The 18,284-nt window shown below is 34.3% G+C and overlaps 1 protein-coding gene across 4 annotated transcripts in view; it reads left to right on the top strand.

Annotated features, from left to right (window-relative positions):
• Positions 1-18,284, top strand: part of IPMK (inositol polyphosphate multikinase) — a 67,915-nt gene that overhangs the window by 28,793 nt on the left and 20,838 nt on the right. For 2 of the 4 annotated variants that reach the window (XM_036895037.2, XM_036895038.2), the window contains exons 3-4: positions 5,284-5,380; positions 13,581-13,753. In XM_036895037.2, coding sequence (XP_036750932.1) covers positions 5,284-5,380; positions 13,581-13,753 — 270 coding nt within the window. Of the gene's footprint in view, positions 1-1,826; positions 1,923-5,283; positions 5,381-13,580; positions 13,754-18,284 lie in introns of all 4 variants that reach the window. The other 2 variants (XM_036895036.2, XM_036895035.2) reach the window with 2 other exon arrangements.

Raw genomic sequence — 18,284 nt, 5'->3', positions numbered from 1 at the left:
TTGAGTACCTGTTGCCAGTTCTTTTGAGTATATGCCTAAGAGTGGATTTGCTGTTGCGATAATTCTACATTTAACTCTTTGAGGATGTGTCAAAGTATATCCCAAAGCAGCTACACCATTTTACATTTTCACCAGCAATGTGTGAGGGTTTTAATTTCTTCACAGCCTCACCAATGTTTTTTGTTGTTGTTGTTTTTTTAAGTGGCCATTCAAATGAGAGTGAATTGTTAATATCATTGCCATTTGTTTTGATTTTCATTTCTCTAATGGCTAATGATATTGAGCATTTTTTCATGTACTTACTGGCCACATGTATTTCTTCTCTGAAATAATGTCTATTCAGATATTTTTTCTTGGGTTGTCTGTTTTATTTAGTTGTAGTTGTTTCCATATTCTAGATACATGTCTCTTACCAGGTATATGATATGCAAATCTTTTCTCCTATTCTTTGGGTTGTCTTTTTACCTTCTTGGCAGTGTCCTTTGAAGCACAAAAGTTTTTAAATTTCAAAGCCCAATTTATCTGTTTATCTTTCTTTTATTTTATATTTCCTTTGTGTTTCATCTAAGGTCATGAAGATTTGTGCTTATGCTTTCCTTTAAGAATTTTATAGCTTTAGCTCTTTAAAGTTGGGTGCAAGTGAAAAAAAAAACAAACCAAGGCAAAACAAAAAACAAGGGCTGCTGCAGACTCACAGACCCCAAGAAGGGACTAGCGGTTACCAAAGGAAAAGCGGGTGGGGAGGGTGGGTGGGAAGGGAGGGAGAAGGGGACTAAGGGGATTATGATTAGCACACGTAATGTAGGCGGGGCACGGGGAAGGCAGTATAGCACAGTGAAGACAAGTAGTGACTCTGATGGACAGTGACTGTAATGGGATATGATTCATAAGATTGTATTTAATGATAAACCTTCATAAGATTATATATCAATGATACCTTAATTTAAAAAAAACAAACAAGGGCTGCTGTAAATGCTTTCCCAGGATTGACTCATTTAATCTAAACAACATCCTGTGGATTAGGTATTGTTCTTATCCTCATTTGATATATGTGCACACTAAGTCATGATTAAAAATTTGATCAAGATCATTCAAGTAGTTAATGATGGCCCCCAGATTTGAATATAGGCAGTTTGGCTCTAGAATATGAGCTGTCAACTGCTACACATTACCCCTTTTTTGAAGAAAGTATTTTATATTTACTTTGTAGAAGTCTTGTACATAATTTGTTGGATTCATTCTAGGTACCTTATTTTTTGTTTCTATTGTAAACAGTATTTTTTAAATTTTTTTATTAAGTTATCATTGATATACAATGTTATAAAGGTTTCATATGAGTGACATTGTGGTTATTACATCCACCCATATTATCAAGTCCCCCCCAACCCACCCTATTGCAGTCACTGTCCATCAGCATAGTAAGATGCTTTAGAGTCACTACTTGTCTTCTGTGTGCTGTACTGCCTTCCCTGTGACCCCCCTATATTGTGTGTGCTAATCATAATATCCTTTAATCCCCTTCTCCCTTCCTCCCCACACCCCCTCCCCACTCCCTTTCATTTTGGTAACCACTAGTCCCTACTTGGAGTCTGTTATTCTGTTACGTAAACAGTATTTTTTGAATTAAGTTTCCAATGATTGGTAATATATAAGAATGAAATAGATATTTGTAGAGTGTTCTTATATGTAGTAATCTTGCTGAACTCTTATTTACTTGTATTTATCTGAGAATCCAACAGTTCTAATTGTTTTCTATATAGATAGTTATATCTTCCTGTAATTGGAACTTTTGTTTGTCTCTTTTGAATCCACATATTTTTGCCAAGGACTTCCAGTTTGTGCTGAATACAAGCAATGATGGGGGCATCTTCCTTACACTTAACAGAAATGCTTCTAACATTTCTCCATTAAAGTATGACTTTGTAAGTTTTTGATAGATACTTTTTCCTAGGCTAAGGAAATGGCCTTCTGTGTGGGTCAAGGTTCTGATCAGAAACAAATAGTACACTCTGTTAGCTTAATAAAAGGACTGTTTACAAAGGTGTGGTTAGAGTTTAAGGCCACCTGCAAAAGATAATGCCATACCATCCCTGGGCTTGAAAGGGCAAAGGGAAGGAGTGGTTACTGGGACACAGGGAAGGTAACTTTATGAGAAGGCATGAACTGATAAGGAAGAAACTACAGAAAAATAACTGGATTTCCAACTCTTCTCTTACCCTCTGGTCTTTTGCACCAGTCAGAGACTATGGCAAGAGGGTGAGGACTCCCACTAATGCAGGTGATTCAAGTCAGATTCTTGAGAAAGGGGAAGATACACAGCATCCTTTCTATTTTTATTTCAAGAAACAATTTAAAGCATGAATGGGTATTGAATATTCTTCAGCAATCTTTCTTTATCTATTGAAATTATCATATGTGTTTCTTCCTTTAATCCGGTAATGTGGTAAATGCCATAGTAGATTTCTACTATTATATCACTTTTCATGTTTGGATTAAAACCTAGTCAGATTTGTCTTCTCATTTGTTTTTAAATAATATGCATTAATGAATTTTGTTTGCTGCAGTTTTATTTAATTTTTTTTGCAGCTATGCTCCCAAGTGAGATTGAACTAATATTTTCTGCACATACTGTCCTTGTCTGGTTTTGATACCAAGTTTCTTTTAGCTTCATAAAGTGAGCTGAGGAGCATTTATTTCTCTATTTTGTGGAAGAGTTTGTAACAGATAAAGATTTTGTTCCTTAAAGGCTTGATAGAATTATATAGTTGGCCTTTGAACAACATGGGTTTGAACTTCTTATATATGGATGTTTTCCAATAAATATATTAGAAAATATCTTTGGAGATTTAAGAGAGTTTGAGAACACATTTTCTTTTCTTTGGTTATGTATTGTAAGAATACCATTTATAATACATATAACATACAAAATATGTGTGTTAATAGACTTAATGTTATCAGGCTTCTGGTCAACAGGCAGTTCTTTTTTTTAATTGAAGTATAGTTGATATACAATATTATATTAGTTCCAGGTATATAGAATAATGATTTGAAAACATACAAATTACAAAATGCTCACCACACAGGTGTACTTACCATCTGTCACCATACAGAGTTATTATAGTATTATTGATAATAGTCCCTATGCTGTACTTTTATCCCTGTGACTTATTTATTTTATAGCTGGAAATTTGTACCTCTTTATTCCTTTCACCCACGTCATCGTCCCCCCTTGCCCTCCTCTACTATGGCAACTACCAGTTTTTTGTATTTGAGTCTGTTTCACTAGTAGGCTCTTAGTCGTTAGGTTTTTGGGGAGTCAAAAGTTATAGGTGGATTTTTAACTGCACAGGGTGTTGGTGCCCCAACCTCTTCATTGTACGAGGATCAACTATATAAATTCATCAAAGCGGCTTATCTGTCACTTGCTCTTTCTTTCCTCCTTTCCAACCTTCTTTTGCCCTTTCATTCTTTCCTGGGAAAGAATATATTTTTAACCAGTGATTCAGTTTCTTAAATATCTTGATTTTTTATTTGTTAATGTGATAGTAAAATATAGTTGAATTATATTTTTATACAAAATTGCCCACTCAGCAAAGTTCTTCATAGTATTTAAAAAAATCTCTGCTAGTCTAGTTATGACTCTATTGTTATCCCTAATAATGTGTGTTTGCTGCTTCTCTCTTTTTCCCAATCAGCCTGACCACCCGCATTCTTGGGTTATAAGGAAGGATGCCTACGGTTTTACTGTTCAGTATTTGGATTTTCATTTACTCTCCCTGTTTCAGTGTGGTAACTGTCCTCATCTATGCCTGGTTCCTAAGTTCAGAGATCCTTTGGTTCAAGTCTCAGGGTGGACCTCTGTGAAGCCCAGATATCACTGCTCAGCTTAACACTTTTGGTTTTCACTTTATTTTAGATACCTATGAATTTCTTTTTTTTCCCCCTTGGGAAATTAGCTATGTATTTCAGAAAATATTTGGTACATTTTATCCTATATTTTTAGGTACAAATGTTTTTAGGTTATTTTGTCTGGCATATTGCAGTAAATACCAGACCTAGTACTTCAAAAAATACATACTTAATGTAAGAAGAGGAGTTTACCTTGCTACTCCTCCATTTCTTTTATCTGTTTACATACATTGTGGACTTATTTAGGTAAGTACACAGAGATACACTTGGTTCCTCCATCTTCTTGTTACATCATCATGCACACTCTGCCCTTACTGTCATTGTGCCAGGAACAGAGGGGTGATAAAGTACACTCTGCTCTTAATTACCTTTGCCTGGGATTGACCCATACCACTTCTGCTCACACTTCAATAGGGGTGGATGGGAAATACAGTTTAACACATTGGTATTTGGTGAGTCTCTTCCCCACTTGAGTTTATTCTGTAGAATTATGTTGAATTATGTAACTACTTGACATGAGCATGGTTTGTCATATATGATTAGATCTCTAATACTAAGATTTTATAAGCATTTTACACCAGTAAACCTTAATGGCTTTGGATAATTAGATAGGCCATGTTGTGAGAGTTCATTGGATATAATGTCCTACAAGTTGTTTTTAAAACAAAAATATTTTCTTTCCTCTTCTAGGAAAAAAACCTACGAATCTAGTTCCAGGATGTCTGAACATGTATAGTATTTTTTGGAACTATTACTGGTTGTAAACCAAGGAATTAAATGAGCAATAATTAGATTTACATTGAGTTAAAGGATAATTTCTTTTTTTAAAAAAGAGAAAATCACAGCTCCCGTACTGATATAAAATAAATATATGTTAAAGATTTGTTAAACTCATTATTTAATGAGGGAACCAGGCATATATCAAAACTGGTTGAAAGGAGAAATCAGAGAAGTACAAATTTGTATGGAATAAAAGGAAGTTGAAGTGAAGTTCCGTACTGGCACTAAACTTTCCCCACCCATGGGGTGTAGAGAGAAGTCAAGTTGGACTTCCTCTGGCCAGAATTTTTTTGGATGTCTATGGGCAAGAATTACTGCATTTCCCAGGAGTTATCTACAGTTTAGTTGTAAAATAGTTCAAGGACAATGAAAGAGTAGAATTTGATAGCCAAGAAGAATGGGCTCTAAACAATGCATAGTTTTTCATTGGAGACACTGAGTAATCTTTTTTTGCTTAGCCCAAATGTACTTCCAGTTGAAACTTCTACCAGATAAATTATGATTCACCAGTACTGTTTGATTTGAAAAATATGTAGGGCAATTATAAAGCATTATAAAAAATTAACATGCAAATGTTATATTCCTCTCTTTTAGGTTTATGCTGCTGATTGTACTGACAGTGTTTTATTAGAGCTACGAAAATATTTGCCAAAATATTATGGTATCTGGTCACCTCCCACTGCACCAAATGGTAATCTTTTATTAAAAATCCTTATTTTTAGGCTTAATTCATGAGAGTGGCTATTTTAAAGGCTTTATGTAAAACCTAGCCCTCATATTATAAAAACAGTGTATGTGTGCTTTCCTTTCTAATCTTGCTCTACTTCATTAAAGAAAAATTATTGATACTTATGCTTTTCATAACTGCTTTCTTAGGTGGTTATATACAAGTTAATGACCAATCTGTTATAATTGAATGAAAATATATATGCTAGTACTTAATACTATATTAATTTACAGATATTCTTTTTTTTCCTAATTTATTGGGCAATTTCTTTTTCCCATTTTGAGTTGGGAAAAAAAAATCAAGTAAAATATTTTCTTTGCCTAACTTCCTCCCTAACTCCTATCCCATACCTTTATCCCCCAGCCAGGCTTTAAATTGCAGTCTTAAAAAATAGTGGTAAGTTTCATGGTTAGAGAACAGAATGATTTATGTAAGGGCACAGCATTTCCCTCTTAATATTGGTTAATACTTAAAGTAGTATTTGCCACTTCAAGGCCTTTGACAGAGCAGACTGAATAGAATTTAATCAAACAAGCAGCATGACTGCTTATGGGTTGAAGAAGGTTCCTAAATGGGGTAAAAGTTTCAAACTTGACTGAGTTTAAGAATAACCCATAGGCCTGTTAAAATGCAAATTAATAGTCCCAACTACCCCACATTTTGATTATGCAGATCTATGTTGGTTTGGTGCTCTGCTTGTTAAATAAAAGCTGTGACTTTTTTTGATGTAGATACTGCTTGAATCACATTTTGAGAAAAGGAAGAAAAGTGGCTTCAGTTTGAGCTTGTTATTTTCCTCAGTTCTTTGTCTTCCTTCTACTCATTCTCTGTGTAGATAAGGAATCATAGTATCTCTTTGTGAGTATCCTCAGTAAGGTAATAACAAATCAGTGATTCCCCTGGATATTTAGGATTCTTTTGTACTTTAATTGTATAAGGGAAAAAAGTGAGCTTAGCCCTTTTCCTTTCTCTCTTTTCCTCTCTTCTGTTCTCCTCCCCCTCCACCTCTCCTCTCCCTCTCCTTCTCTTTTCTCCCTCCCAACTTTCTTTCCATTCTTCCTTCCTCCCTCCCTTTCTTTCTTTGTTTTTAGTCCCAAATATATATATATATATCTGATATATGATACTTAAATTTACCTGATATCATATATATGCATGATACTTAAATATCATATTATCTGATACGGTACTTTACCTGATATCATATATATCTGATATATGTATATATTTGATATATGTTACTTAAATTTATTTCACAGATGCTTATGATTCCCTTTGCTTTGTAGAGATTTCCATTGTAATGTAAGATGTCTAGATTCCAGTTATTTTGTTACTGGTTGCTGTTTAAATCATTACTCCTTATTAAAGTGACACTGAAAGATTAACAAAGGTTGCTGAGGATGGTGCTGGCTTAGAATCTAGGTAAGTAAAATTCAGTTAAGCCGCCCGTGCCTGTAGTCCTAGCTACTTGCTGAGTGAGGCAGGAGGATCGCCTGAGCCCAGGAGTTCTGAGCTGGAGTGCGCTCTGCCGATAGGGTGTCCGCACTAAGTTTGGCATCAGTGTGGTGACTTCCCGGGAGCAGGGGACCACCAGGTTGCCTAAGGAGGAGTGAACCCGCCGAGGTTGGAAATGGAGCAGCTCAAAACTCCCGTGCTGCAGAGAAGACAAGTAGTGACTCTGTGGCATCTCACTACACTGAAGGACAGTGACTTCAGTGGGGGGTGGGGGGGACTTGATAATATGGGTGAATGTAGTAACCACAATGTTTTTCATGTGAAACCTTCATAAGCATGTATATCAATGATACCTTAATAAAAAATAAAAATTGAAAGATCCAAAAACGTTTTTACAATCAAAACAAAAAAACTCCTGTGCTGATCAGCAAATGCTCAGTTGAAAAAAAAGATTGTTAGAAGAGGTAGAATAGCAGAAATTAACATCATTATTTTGAAAAGTAGAGCATACAGAAAAAATTTGGGTAAGAGAAGAAATAGTTTAATTTAAAAAATGACATTCTATAGTTTAGGATTATGAGCACATGATTTAAATATCAAGGACTTGCTAGCAATCAACAGCCTTTTTAGTCTTCAGTACTGAATAATCTTGAGGGACATCTGTGCTGATACAGAAAGTACAGTAACTTTGAAATCAACAGACTTGACTTCTACCTTGGTTGTTTCCAGACTTTCTGAACTTGGCTGACTCATTAACCTTTCTGAGCTCTTCTTTTTCTTCTATAAATTGAAAATAATACCACATAGAGTTGTGAAGATGCATATTATGTGAGAATGCTTTGTAAACTCTACTGTTCTTATTTCAATATAAGTGGAGATAGTGGTGCTGTTGAGATGAGAAGATGTGAGGAAAATGAGAGAAGAGAAAATGTAAATAGAAGGGGGAAAAAGGATGGGAAATTAAAAAGTATAGAAATATAGAGTGGTTCAGTAGTAATACCAACAAGTGCCTCAAAGAATTTCCAATTCCTTTTCAATTTTTTTCCTTTTGGAAGAATTGGACAAAACTTGTACCATGCATATTGGTTTAGTTTAGTTTTTCCTAGTAAGTTTATGGAATCACTTTGTTTTTATCCTTTTAATTGAAAACAAATTGTAAATGAAACAAATATAAGATGGTAAACTTTTATACATGTTTAGCCTACAGGATCATGAAAACAACTATTTTCTTAAATTTTAGGTTAATACTGTGCTTTACATTACTATAATTTAAATAGTATTAAATTAATGAGATAATTTACTTTGTGGCCTTTTTTTTTCTTTTTACTTTTTATTTGGGCATCTTTTCCTATGTGCTTTGGGCAGAGCATTATAAAGTTTTGATATAGTTTTTATAATCCAAATTAGTAAAATGTAGAATGTTCTGACCATTAGGTTTTTAAAAAAAATTTTTTATGATACCTTTATTGAGATATAATTTATATACCATAAAATGCACCCATTTAAAGTGTACAATTCAGTAGTTTTTTGTATATTTATAGTTATACAATCATTATCATTAGGTTACTGGCAATTCTCTTTGAGATTTTGGCCTAGTTATATATTAAAAGGTATACATGTATAAAATTTTTTTTTTTTTACCTGTATATGAACACATAGATGCCTAGTACCTGTTCCATTAAAAGCTTTTTAGTGATAATTATTTGGAGGGATAGCAAAGTACATCTTGAAGTAGGCTTGAACAAATTGAGAGTTCAAATGTAATCTCTAGCCTGATTGATTGGTAGGTTTCTGGATCCCCTGCTAGTCCAGTTTCAGGAAGCATGGACTGAAATACCCTGGTATACGTGTCTGTTCTCTTCCTCCTCCTTTACCCCAAGTTTGTAGGTTCAAGCTTTCTACTTATAATTCCTTGTACTTTCAGTATCTCTTCCTCTCAGAAATGACTGTTGATGGATATGGAAAGCAAAAGCAAGGCCTTCTCTGTGTTTCCATTTGAGCTTCTGGTTGGGCACAGGTACCCCACCTGGCTTTTTCTTCTTTGCGGGAGGTTCAGAAATGAAGATGGTAGCTAATGCCTAGTAGACTTTCTAGATACAGTGGGGAAAAGCTTGATGAAACTTGGAACCCACATTTTCATAATTTAACTGATAAAATATTTATTAATGGGATCTAAATAAGTCTTCCTTCAATTCCATAAATGTCTGTTCCCTTGTCTTTCCTTTAAAGGAACTAGTTATCTCATCTTTACTGTTCATTTATTTGTAGGTCTTTGATTTTTATACAATATTTCACCTTTCTTAGAATGTCAGCACTACATACTAGCAGTAGAAAATTTGCTATAGGAATTTTTATGCTTAATGTATTATGAAACAATATAAGTATTATACTAAAATTACATTTAAAATAAGTATATATAATATGTATTTAGATAGAAAATATATTTAAAATAGTTTCTTCATAGTAACCTTGTGTAATCTTACAGTATTGTCAATAACATGAAGTAGATAAATATTTTGTACATGCTAACCATATTATTGGTAAAGCCACTGAGAAATCTTACCTAGTAGTCTGCTTATAAAAGCATGAAGTGGTATATTTTGGAAGACCTACTAGTTATTTTCATGATGTTTAACTTAAAAAAATTGAGGAACTGTAGAAATTCTGTATACATTTTCTATAAACTAATAGATAAATAGTACAATTATCTCTTATGCCCATAGCCTCTTATACTTAATTTATTTTTAGGCATTGTGACCTCTTGTAATGAGCTCTGTGTATTTATGAAAAGTAGATATCCTTTCATTTATTATATAAATACCAAGATTAAGTTTTATAGAACATCTCTTTTAGATGTGAAGTTCACAAATGCTGGTATTTGGACCTCTGATCAACTGGCTTTTTTCAGAATCTGTTGTCCTAAATAGAGCTTTTGAGAATTTAAAAAGATAAGCCTAGTTATTATTCTGTCAATCTTTGTGATTTATACACACATGCACATACGTGTATATATATGTGAAAATCTGCTTTTTTTAATATTCAAAATTCTGTCTTGCAAGAAATGCCATATAAAATAATCATATAATTCTTTTCAAAATATTTTCTAAACATCATATTAAGTACTTTAAATTATTTCCTTGACCTTGGTCAGAATAAACTTAAACTATTCCAGATAGAACCTTTATCTCATTCTTTAGACCAACTGATTTTTTTGGATGAGTTTTATATTTTCTATTTACCTAAAAATTGAAAAAATACTGCTGTATTCCATAGCCAGACTAGTCTTGCTGAAAAAAACTGTCCTTTGTTATCTAGCCTGTGGCATTGCCTTACAAGTGCGGCTCCCCTGTAATAAAATTCCTTTATTCACTTAACTTACAGAATGTCGATTGTCCTATTTTGAATTAAGCTCTACTCTAATGAAATAATTGGCTAATAGCATTTTTCAGAGAGAGTCAGTATTCAGATTTCCTAGTGATGACAGTCTATTAAAAAATCAGTGAAAGTCACAATACTCAGATCATGCCCCATTTTCCTATTTACCTATTTCCTCCAAAAGCACTTGTGACAAGCTGCTAGATACATAACATCATATTCTTTCTTAAAAATTATGTATGTCTAAAGCAGGCTTTGATGTTTACTTTTATAATTTGGAAAATTAGGAATGAGAATCTCAAATTCTTTTAACTTAAAAAAAAATGAAGGCCAGAGAACTAAAAACAGTAGAGCAACAATCAGTAGGCTTTAAGGATTATTAATTTAAGGGTAATAATAGATAATCTAGCAGTTATTTGGTAATTCCAATCATCTCAAACATCAAGAACCTGAAAGTAAGGTAAAGAAAAAGTAAAGTTAAAATACTAGTTGAAATAAATGTCAAATAAAACATGGTACTCAGGTATGTTTACTTAAGGAATGACTCAATTTATTATAGTATGAGGAAGGCCAAACCCAAGTCCCACTAGGCAGTAGGAATTAAAAGGGCAAACATTGATTTATTCAGCAAACATTTTTTGTATTCCTACTATATAGAGCATTTGCCTTTTTATTTTCTTCTTCCCAAGAGAGAAGGAAGAAATAGGGATTTCATATTCATTTGCAAAGTCTCTATTCTAGCTTCTGTCATCCCTTATTATGAAAAATAGTTTATTGTTTTTTTAAAGTTACTACCAAATTGGCAATTAGAAAATAATAACCCTGCACTGAGAATTCGATGTTGTGATATCTAGATTCACTGTTTTTGTACTCTTGATTACAAAGCCTCACCTCAATAAGAGTTTGGGGTCTCAGAAGTTATGGAAATTAATAATGAATTTGTGAATGTCAGTGATTTACTGTACTGATCTAATTACTCTTTTCTGATATTTGAAATACAAGCCTGTTACTGAAAGTTTTATATAGCTTAGAGAGGATGGATCTGTTTCCTTCCCTTTTGCTCAAGGGAGTTGGAGATGGGAGGACAGTCTGAAGGGCAGTGTCCTGTGCTGTTCCTTCCCCATCTTCTCATCCATCCTGTAGTTCTCTCTTAAAGCACAGAAGCTTGGGTGGGTTCCAGTTCCTTAATCAGGATATTCCCACTTTCCATTGCCTTTCACTGTCAGCACTTTCATGTCTGTGTCCAGATCTTTTTGTTTTCTTTTATCTTGTTGAATGTGTCTTTTTGTGCAAACCTTTCTTTAAAATGTGTGACATATTCCTTCTTGTATGTCATTGTTGTTCTCTTAGGCTGCAGTTCATTGCTTTCTTCACCTAGTTATATACACCTAGTTATATACAGTCATAACCCCCCACCCCCCATCTTCCTTTGACTAAGGGGTAAAATTTACCTCTTTATTTCTTAGCCTTTTAAGGAAGACTTATGCCCCTTAAATCTGAGGGACTTAAAACTTTCTCAAGCCCTACCAGCGCTGTTTTCATTTTTGGTTCAGCAGAGACTTCTTTGTTGCAATTTAATAACTATGTTAGTCTTGGTGGGACAGGGAGACCTTAGAGGTGGGTCTTCTTTTTTCCCCTGGTAGCCTTATATTTAACTCATAGAAAAATACCTCCTCTGAGAAAGGGGAACCCTCCTACACTGCCAGTGAAAATGTAAGCTAGTTCAACCATGTTGAAAGCAATAGGGAGGTTCCTCAAAAAACTAAAAATAGAAATACCATTTGACCCCAGAATCCCACTCCTTGGAATTTACCCAAAGAATACAACTTCTCAGATTCAAAAAGACATATGCACCCCTATGTTTATCGCAGCACTTTTTACAATAGCCAAGATATGGAAGCAACCTAAGTGTCCATCAGTAGATGAATGGATAAAGAAGATATGGTACACATACACAATGGAATACTATTCAGCCATAAGAAAGAAACAAATCGTACCATTTGCAACAACATGGATGGAACTGGAGGACATTATGCTCAGTGAAAGAAGCCAGGTGGAGAAAGACAAATGCCAAATGATTTCCTTCATTTGTGGAGTATAACAATGAAGCAGAACTGAAGGAACAAAATGGCAGCAGACTCAGAGACTCCAAGAATGAACTAGTGGCAAAGGGGAGGGGTGTGGGAGTGTGGGTGGGGAGGGAGGGAGGAGAGGATTGAGGGGTATTATGTTTAGTACACATGGTGTGGGGGATCAGGGGGAGAACAATGTATCACAGAGAAGGGACATAGTGGATCTCTGGCAACTTGCTGCACTGATAGACAGTGACTGCATTGGGGTATGGGTGGGGACTTGATAATATGGGTAAATGTAGTAACCATATTGTTTTTTCATGTGAAACCTTCATAAGAGTGTATATCAATCATACCTTAATAATAAATTTAAAAAGTAAATAAAAATAAAAGAAAGAAAATACCTCCTCTAACATTGCTACTTTGATAAAAAGCAGGTGTAATCTCTTCTATCTTTGAAGAAAGTTTTGAGGAGAAATGCTTCTTATTACACTCATAACTGAAAATTATGATCTCATTCAGGACTTTGGGAAGATTGTTTCACTGAGGAAAGGAGGGAAGGATTCTTTCCTTGTTGCCTCTCTCAGTGCACCTAGACCCTTACTTTCAAACTAAAGCTGCAAGTAGTTCGGCTACAGTGTGTGGTAATGGGGACTTCTGTAATTTTTAACTTGAATCTCCATTTGTAATAGTTTTAGGTGGGAAGATTTATACAAGATGAACTTTTGAGGTTTGCTTCTGTTCTAAAAAGCAAGATGCTTGTTTTTCCTTTGAGACTAATAAGACTGGAATGTGTATTTGGTAGTGCCCATCATTTGGGTTGATTTATCTTTCTTAATCTATACTTCTGTTATATACTCTGTGGGAGGGATTTATTCCTGTTAGTAATTTTAAGTAAAAAGTGATTAAAATACTAAGATCTGCTGAGGCATAGATGGCATAAACTGTATTCAAAAGGGGAATGCATTCTGGAACACCTTTTGAAATAAACTCACTGCCTTTCCAGTGTCCCTGGAAACCTTTTTCTACTTTATATCTTTTGCTTATGATTGAATTCATTACAAGTGTTTCTTCTCTGTGATATTTATACTTGTAAATTTGTTAGTCTTTTTTTTTTTCAGGTAGAGTCATAATAATTGTTGACTCTGGATTTATTTTCACATTTTTCTCAGTTTTAAGATTTACTCATTTTGTTTTCCTCTGGCTGTTACTTGAGTAGCAGTGTTTACCCATTACTAATTAAGGTTTTTCTTTAATAACAGATTTATACCTAAAACTGGAAGATGTGACCCATAAGTTTAATAAGCCCTGTATAATGGATGTAAAGATAGGGCGAAAAAGCTATGATCCTTTTGCCTCATCTGAGAAGATTCAGCAACAGGTCAGCAAGTACCCATTAATGGAAGAGATTGGGTTCTTGGTGCTTGGCATGAGGGTAAGAGTAATTATTAGTGTACATATATTTATCTTTACATGTTCTTCCCTTGAAAATTGTTGATGTCATGTTACTACCAATATATCAGAAGATAATATATTTTGGAATTGGGTTGTCTGTAACTCCCCAGTGCAAGGCAGACATTTTGATATCTTTTGTTCACTGATAAATCGTCAGTGATTCTGGAATGATTCTGACACATGGTATAACTAATAAATAAATGAGTGAATGGCTGTACCCCAAGACTCTGACTGGTCACTTTGTTTTAAAGAAGCTTTAAGTTTAGGTACAAAATAAATAGTGTAACAAATAAACGTGATATTATTCATGATATTTCCATGAGAAAAGTGCTAAGGTTATATATTCAACATTTTTTCTATATTTTTTAATAGGAATGGGAAATTAAAAATTAGGTCATTGTTTCAGACTGTGGTAAAAGTTTTATTTGCTTATGATTCTGTGGGTTGTCAATTCAGGCTGGCTTTAGGTGATCCGTTCTGCTGACTCACTGAGGGTCCCTCACATGGTGGGGCCTAGATGGTCTAAAATGACCTCACTTTCATGTTTGGGAGTTGGTACTGTTGGCTGGGCCTTTTCCCACGTGGTCTCTCGTCTTCCAGAAGGCTAGCTGGAGCTTCTTCATGTACCACGTTCCAGGAAGGCAATAGTAGCAGCCACAAGGGCTCTTAAAATCTGGGTTGGAAATTCACTTGGTCCACTTCCGTAGAATTTTATAGATCAAAGAATATCACAGGGCCAGTCCATACTGATACGAAGGAGAAAGACTTTACTATTAATGGTGGGAGTAGGGAAGTCACAGTACTACAAGTGGCAGTGTGCACAAGGAAGGATTATTGAGGCCATCTTTGCAAGCGTTACACCACAGTTAAGAAGTAATGTGGAAAAAAATCCTCTAAACAAATAGTATGTCTTCTACAGTGTGGAGGTAAAATTTGTATATATGATAAATGATTGCTTACCTATACAAGCATAATGGATAGTTTTGAAATTCATTTCTGTAAGATGATACACAGATCTTTGAGTTTTAAACAAGAGAGTTAACAGGATGCATTATAGATGAATTATTAATGTGATGGTTGTAGCACAGTTAGTTGAATTTTGTATTCTGATTGAAAATAAAATCAAAGAAATTGTTGATACAGTTATTTCATATTAGAAAATTATAATTAAATGTGGATATATAATAAAGGGAAAAATGGGATATGTTAAAACCAACAAGGAATAAACATCCCACAGGAATCTGACGGGCAACTATTTAAACCTTCACTGTTTTCATATCTCTCATCCTCCCACTTTCCTTCTCACTCTTAGCAGATTACTTCGCTTCCTCCTCCAGAAAAAAATGAAAGCCACTAGACGGGATTTTTTGAATTTCCTCTAAGAGATGTACAGAAGTGCTTTTATTCCCTCATTATTCCTTCCTGTCATGTTGAAGAATTTTCCATCCTTCTATCTAGGGACATCGCTTCCCTCTGTTCTTTGGATGTCATTACCTCCCACCTCTGCAGAAACCTAATACTATTGATTCTCTCGTTTTTCTTATATCTTCATCAACTCTTTTCCTTTTGCTTTAAATATGTTTAAATCTCGATTTTTTAAAAAAACATCAAAACTCACCTTTCCTCTGCTCTGCTCTCCAACAATAGATTAACTTGTTTCCGTTTCACAGCCAAACTAGTTATTTCCGTTTCCTTACTTCCTAGTCAGTGTTCTTCAGCCCATTTCAATTGGGCTGCTTCTCCATCGTGCCACCAGATTGGCTCCTCACCACAGTCCCTAATGAAACCTGCATGTCACTAACTCCAAATGGCATTTTTCATTACTCACCGTATTTCACTTTGAAAACCAGCCTTCAGTGCTGACTAGGTCCTTCTTGAAACGTTCTTCTTTGTGTGCATGACACTACACTCCTCCCTGCCCTTTTCGTAAGGCTACTTTGCAGTCCTTTTTGCCAGCTCTTTCTTGTTGCAGTTGTTTATTCTTTAAATGTTGAAGTATTCTTCTCAGTTCCATTTTACTGCTTCCCTCTCTTTCCTTTCTTTTTCTTCCTAAACAGTGTCCTTTGTTCTCTCATTGATTAAGTTTCTCTTATAACTCTCAAACATTTATCTTCAGCTTCTGGTTTTTCTTTGATTGTCAGATATGTATACCTTATCAGCCTACTGACATTTTACTTTGATAACTTAAAGGTATCTAGAAGTAATACATAAAAAACTGACGCACAGCCTCTCACAAACTAACAACCACAACATTAACAACAAATTTATGTTATTCTTTATCTCAGCCTCTCATAAACTAACAACCACAACATTAACAACAAATTTATGTTATTCTTTATCTCAGTAAATGGCATTACCATATATCCATATTTACAAAGGAGAAACCTATACTATGACCTTTCATATCCATCCATCAATACTGTTGATCTTAATTCCCAAACATCTCAGAGTCCTATTATCACCATTATCCCTCTCCAGACATTAGTCTTTTAATTGATCTCTCAAGTTCAGTTTTGTTCTCTTCCAGTCTTTTCTCCAAACATGGCAAAATGCATATCTAATCATGGCATTTCCCTGTTTAAAAACACTTCAGTGAGTTTCCATTCCATTTAGGGTACATGTACAGGATAAGAAAAGATGGTGTCACATGATTTGGCTCTCCTGATACTGTTTTTCCTCAAATAGTTTCCTTTATTTGTATTTTTTAATTAAAAATTTTACTGAGATATAGTTTACATCCCATTCAGTTCACTAATTTAAAGAATACAATTCATTGATTTTAGTATATTCATATAGTTGGGCAACAATCACCACATTCAACTTTAGAACATTTTCATCACCCCTAAAAGAAATGCCTTCCTTATCTGTTAGCAGTCATTACCCATTTCCTTCCATCTTTCCAACCCTGCATCATTTGGAAATGATGCCCCCCAAGCCATAGGCAACCCTAATCTACTTTCTGTCTTTGTCAGTTTGCTTCTATTTCATATAAATGGAATCATATAATATAATAGGTGGTTTTTTGTGACTGGCATCTTTCACTTAATGTTTTCAAAGTTCATCCACATTTTAACATATAATTATATTTTATTCTTTTTCATTGCTGATTGATATTCCATTGTATGGGTATACCACATGTTTTTAATACTTTCATTCATTGATGGGCTTTGGGTTTCTACTTTTTGACTGCTATGAACATTCATATACAAGCTTTTGTGTGCATATGTGTTTTTATTTCTTTTGGATAGATTCCTAAGTTTGAAATTGGTGGGTCCTGTGGTTAAGTTTAACTTTTTAAGAAACTGCCAAAGTGTTATTTCCAAAGTTTCTGCACCATTTTATATTCCTACTAGTGATGTATGAGAGTTCCACTTTTTCCACATCCTCACCCAACCCTTGTTACTGTCTTTCTTTTAAACTACAAGCCCACCTTGTAGGTGTGAAGTGCTACCTCATTGTGGTTCTGATTTACATTTCCCTAACAGCTAATGATGTTGAGCATCTTTTCCTGTGTGTATTGATGATTTGTGTATCTTCTTTGGAAAAATCTCTATTCCAGTCTTTTGCCCATTTTTTAAGTTGGGTTATTTGTCTTTTATTCTTGAGTCTTATACAAATCTCTTATCAGATAAATGATTTGCAAATATTTTCTCCCATTCTGTGGGTTGTTTTTCATTTTCTTGATAGTTCTTTGAAGCACAAATGTTTTTTACTTTGGAATCTAATTTATTTTTTCTTTTGTTACTTGTGCTTTTGATATCATAGCTGAAAATACTGCCCAACCAAAAATGAGGAAGATTTACTCCTAGTTTTCTTCTAAAAAATTTATAGTTTTAGCTCTTACATTAAGATATATAATGTATTTTAAGTTAATTTTGTGCATATGGCTTGATGAAGGGGTCAAACTTCATTCCCAGCACCAAGCACCATTTGTGGAGAAGACTATTCTTTACCCCCACTGGATGGTATTTATACCCTTGTTGAAAATTGACCGTAAATATGAGAGTTTATTTCTGGACTTAAAATCTGTTCTGTTGGTCCCTATAGCCTATTTTTAAGTCAGTACCACACTTTTTTTTTTTTTAATTTCAGCTTTGTTGAGGTATAATTAATACGAATTGTAAGATACTAAAAGTGACATTGTGACAGTTTGACATATGTATACCTTGTGAAAGGAATACCCTCAATTAACATGTCCATCACCTAACATGCTTAACTTTTATGTGTGTGTGTGTATATGTGTGTGTGTGTGTGAGAACATTTAAATTGTTAGCAAATTTCTATTATATTTTAGAGTGTTATCCACTGTAATCACTATGCTTTACATTAGATACTCAGACCTTGTTCATCTTGTAGCTGAAAGTTTGTGTCCTATTTTCACCCCTAATTCCCCCACCTCCCAGCCCTTGGCAAACTACTTTTTTTGTTTGTACAAGTTTTTTTTTTTTTTAAGATTCTACATACATGTGATGCCATGCTAATTTCAGTTAACTTAATGCCCTTAAGTTCCA

Source organism: Manis pentadactyla, chromosome 8 (genome assembly GCF_030020395.1).
Source record: "Manis pentadactyla isolate mManPen7 chromosome 8, mManPen7.hap1, whole genome shotgun sequence".
NCBI lineage: Eukaryota > Metazoa > Chordata > Mammalia > Pholidota > Manidae > Manis > Manis pentadactyla.
The sequence above is the reverse complement of the archived record's forward strand: the minus strand, read 5'-3'. Positions and strand labels throughout refer to the sequence as shown.